The sequence below is a fragment of the Staurois parvus genome, unplaced genomic scaffold (genome assembly GCF_062004578.1).
Source record: "Staurois parvus isolate SC_StPar_1 unplaced genomic scaffold, SC_StPar_1.0 ptg003438l, whole genome shotgun sequence".
Taxonomy (NCBI): Eukaryota; Metazoa; Chordata; class Amphibia; order Anura; family Ranidae; genus Staurois; species Staurois parvus.
In genome coordinates this window covers 30001-34276 of record NW_028321234.1, presented here as the reverse complement: position 1 = coordinate 34276, position 4276 = coordinate 30001, and the positions used below count along the sequence as shown (strand labels likewise).

Below are 4276 nucleotides of genomic sequence, written 5' to 3'. Positions count from 1 at the left end.
CTCTCATAGTTGAGGTCTCCCTATGATGCCAATTACAGGCCTCTCTCATCTTTGTAAGTGGGAGAACTTGCACAATTGGTGGCTGACTGAATACTTTTTTGCCCCACTGTATATATTAGAATTCAAATCTTTTATTATTTTTTGTCAATAACACGGTGTGGGCGGATTTCTGCAACTCGCAGGCTGTGTCTTAGAATTACAGGGAGGTGAGGTCTCCATTAATCAAGATGTTCTATCCCATCCACATAGTGTTTAGCTGATTAGTGGACATGGAGGAGGAGGGAGGGAGCGGACTGCCATTCATCCCCGTGTATACACACACACGTGTTACTCTACAGTCACATGGGCTGCTCAGATGTGAAAACTGAGCATGTGCAGTAGTTGCCTACAGCTGCTCTGCAGAATCCCGAACTACAGTGGGGACATGGACAGGAGGGGGAGACGGAGCAGCAGGATCACCCAGTTTTGTTTGCAGAATACAGAAAACTAATCCTATAGTGACTGAGTATGAACAGCGTGTAATATGGAATTTTAATGTAGTGTTTTATTATTTATTTATTTCAGGTACTTATATAGCGCCGTCAATTTACGCAGCGCTTTACATATATATTGTACATTCGCATCAGTCCCTAACCCTCAAGGGGCGTACAATCTAAGGTCCCTAACTCACATTCATACATACACATACTAGGGACATGTCTTTGGAATGTGGGAGGAAACTGGAATACCTGGAGGAAACCCGCACAGGCAGAACATGCAAACTCCAGGCAGGTGGTGCCATGGTTGGGATTTGAACCGGCGACCCTAGTACTGCCGGGCGGAAGTGCTAACCACTTAGCCACTCTGCTGCTACTGTTTTTTTGTTATGATGTGGGTTTAATGCCACTTAATGCAGGTAATACAGTGGGTAAAAAAACAACACCTTTTTTTACGTTAAAACCTCTCTAAGAAAAACTTTTTTTTTTTTCCCTCTGTGGTTGGAGATTTATTAAAGCACATATATAATGCTGGTGCGTGTACATTCTTGTTTCTCATTTCTGTAATGTCATCCAAATTGTAGGAACAGCCAAGGAAGGTGCTGGGGCTGTGGATGAGGAGGACTTTATTAGAGCATTTGAAGATGTTCCAGCGGTACAGGTAATGCAGCAACGTTTGTTATCCTTTATGATTTATTTTTACAAGCATTTATATAGAGCCAACAATTTACAAGCACTTTACATGTACTGTACATTCAGGTCAATGCCTGACTTCCGGTCGCTGACATTCTATCTCACATGCATACACACACGCACATTCTGGGGTCAGTTTAGACGGGAACCAGTTGACCTACCAGCCTGCCTTTATCATCAGCTATAGAGTGAAAGCAACTGAAAAGGGAAGATTTTCTTTACAGGACGATTTGTATTATTGGTAAAGCACCGTATTGTGAAGGATCCCAGTAGTAGCCAGGTATAATTTAAAGTTGAATTTAACATTCAGTTTACATTTACTGCCTACATTACAGGTGCATCAAAACGATTGGGGTCCGATGAGCTATTGTTTTCCATTCATTGTTTGGTGCAGAACTAAACTCTATCAGAGCACCACAAAATGAAAATGGTAATTCATCTTTAATATTCAGAGCAGTTCCTGCCACTTACACCAATGATGGGGTACTATTCCTCCAGCATGATATCAATGATGGGACACTAATTCTTCTACTGACCACAGGTGCTATGAAATTTCTATACTCCCACTGACCACACAGCCTGAGGCATTGTTTATTCCCACTGAATCCAGGATGTTTTCTACCCCCCACTGGCCACAATCCAGCCTTCCTAAAGTCTGAGAGGTGGTAAACTAGCCCTTCATTTAGAAGGTTTGGACACCTCTGGTCTAGACAGATGGTTTGTAGAGGGAGGCTGAGCCTGGAGGAGTTGCCTGCTGAGTAGAGGAAAGGAGTTGCCTGCTGAGTAGAGGGGAGAAGGCAGCCGACGGGTTCCCTGTGATGGATATCCAGGCAGGCGATTGGTTCCTTGTGATGAATGTCCCGGCAGGCGATTGGTTCCCTGTGATGAATGTCCCGGCAGGCGATTGGTTCCCTGTGATGAATGTCCCGGCAGGCGATTGGTTCCCTGTGATGAATGTCCCGGCAGGCGATAGCTTCCCTGTGATGAATGTCCCGGCAGGCGATTGGTTCCCTGTGATGAATGTCCCGGCAGGCGATAGCTTCCCTGTGATGAATGTCCCGGCAGGCGATAGCTTCCCTGTGATGAATGTCCCGGCAGGCGATAGCTTCCCTGTGATGAATGTCCCGGCAGGCGATAGCTTCTCTGTGATGAATGTCCCGGCAGGCGATAGCTTCCCTGTGATGAATGTCCCGGCAGGCGATTGGTTCCCTGTGATGAATGTCCCGGCAGGCGATTGGTTCCCTGTGATGAATGTCCCGGCAGGCGATTGGTTCCCTGTGATGAATGTCCCGGCAGGCGATTGGTTCCCTGTGAAGAATGTCCCGGCAGGCGATAGCTTCCCTGTGAAGAATGTCCCGGCAGGCGATAGCTTCCCTGTGAAGAATGTCCCGGCAGGCGATTGGTTCCCTGTGAAGAATGTCTTGGCAGGCGATTGGTTCCCTGTGATGAATATCCCGTCAGGCGATTGGTTCACTGTGGTGAATGTCCCGGCTGGCGCTCACCACAGAGAAATCGGGTATCTGGCAGGTTTGTGCTGCTGTGTTGGAATTGCCCTAAAGTGGTAGGTCCGAATACCCGATTGTAATGCCTTGTAGTGGTATACCATATGAATCTTGATGAGAACACATGCCTATTGCAATGGTTTTGTTTTATAGATCTATTCCAGTAGAGATCTGGAGGAATCCATTAATAAAATTCGGGAAATACTGTCAGATGATAAGCATGACTGGGAGCAGAGGATTAATGCGGTAAGGAGCACATTTCCTTCTATCACAAATGCCTGAAATCTCTTCTTTTGTTTAGAGAGCTGTGATTAGGACAGATTAAAATAATTCAAGCGGTAATAAGGGGTCCTCCATGTAATGGGTGTTTGGAGACCCCAACACTTTGCCTATTCAGAGGACAAAGCGAATGGGCCATCTTTACAGACCCCCTTCCTAAAGTAAGGAATGCATTACACAACATTAAAAATTACATAGGGGTTCACAACATGCAAAGGTTCCAATTACAGTTTACATGGGGGCTCGACGCCTTTCGGAAATTCTTCAGGAGCACATGTGACAGAACCAGTACACTGGAACCCATTCCTATTCTATAATAGAGTAATATCAGCCAGTAGGGTAGACTGAAATTCATAGCATGTGCACGTTACCCATGGAGGTGCAAATGAGTACACCAAGGTGAAGCCACTGCCTCTTGGATGTGAAATTCAGGTACAATTCAGCAAACAGCCAATGTTCTTGTACACATAAACAATAAATATATAATCAGTGAGCGTTTAATAATTTAGCAGCTAATGCACATAAAGGTAACCAAGTAAAAACCTCATAAAACTCAAATGCAGCGCTTAAAAATATTTAAAAATAAAATTATATAAAATGATAAAATATGTATATAAAATGGTGACAGTTCGTGATAAGGTGCTTGATAACAGGTATTGATGGTGACTTTAAACTTCAGTGGCGTGCCGGTAAATAGTAAAAATACGCACTCACCAGATGCGTATCTTTAAATACGCGTATAATTAGTATGACCAGAGGTCCCCCTCTCAGGATGGGATGGATGAGTTGGGCCGTTTTAACGGACTCTCCTCCCTCTGGGTGGTAGGCAGCTACAGAGACGTCTCCCCTGGTAAGTGCGAATGGAATCCAACCAGAGGCCTCCTTAATGGATAGGTGGATGCTTGTCAGCTAATGTTGGAACAGCTCCCTCCTCTGGAATGGTGCCACATGTGATTCGGCTCCTATATCCTCTAGGGTGGGCTCTAAAAGTGAACGTTGGCTCGCCAAGGAGCCAACCAAAAACCGGCACATAGTGTAGTAGTTTTAAAAATGATTCAATTTATTAATCCACTTGGTATGAAAATAAAAGCAGTTAAAAGTACAAAAAAATGGTATACTGACCATTCACAGTTTAAAAGATGGCACGTCACGGCGTAATGGCCCCTTTAACGCGTTTCGTGCAAAAGCACTTCTTCACAAAGGTTGGCCATCACTCCAGTGCCATGCGTCATGTCTATTTACAGTCTAAATCATTATAGATTCATTTGCGCATGCGCAGTACACATAAACTTAACATAGAAGGACCAGCTTTCCAATGGGGAACCA

General features: G+C 44.7%; 1 protein-coding gene across 1 annotated transcript in view; it reads left to right on the top strand.

Moving 5' to 3' along the window:
* Window positions 1-1060: 1060 nt before the first annotated feature.
* Window positions 1061-4276, top strand: part of LOC149428175 (CLIP-associating protein 1-like) — a gene marked incomplete at both ends in the record, with an annotated part of 32210 nt that continues 28994 nt past the window's right edge. The window contains 2 exons of the mRNA XM_089667628.1: window positions 1061-1137; window positions 2825-2917. Coding sequence (XP_089523754.1) covers window positions 1061-1137; window positions 2825-2917 — 170 coding nt within the window. The remainder of the gene's footprint in view (window positions 1138-2824; window positions 2918-4276) is intronic.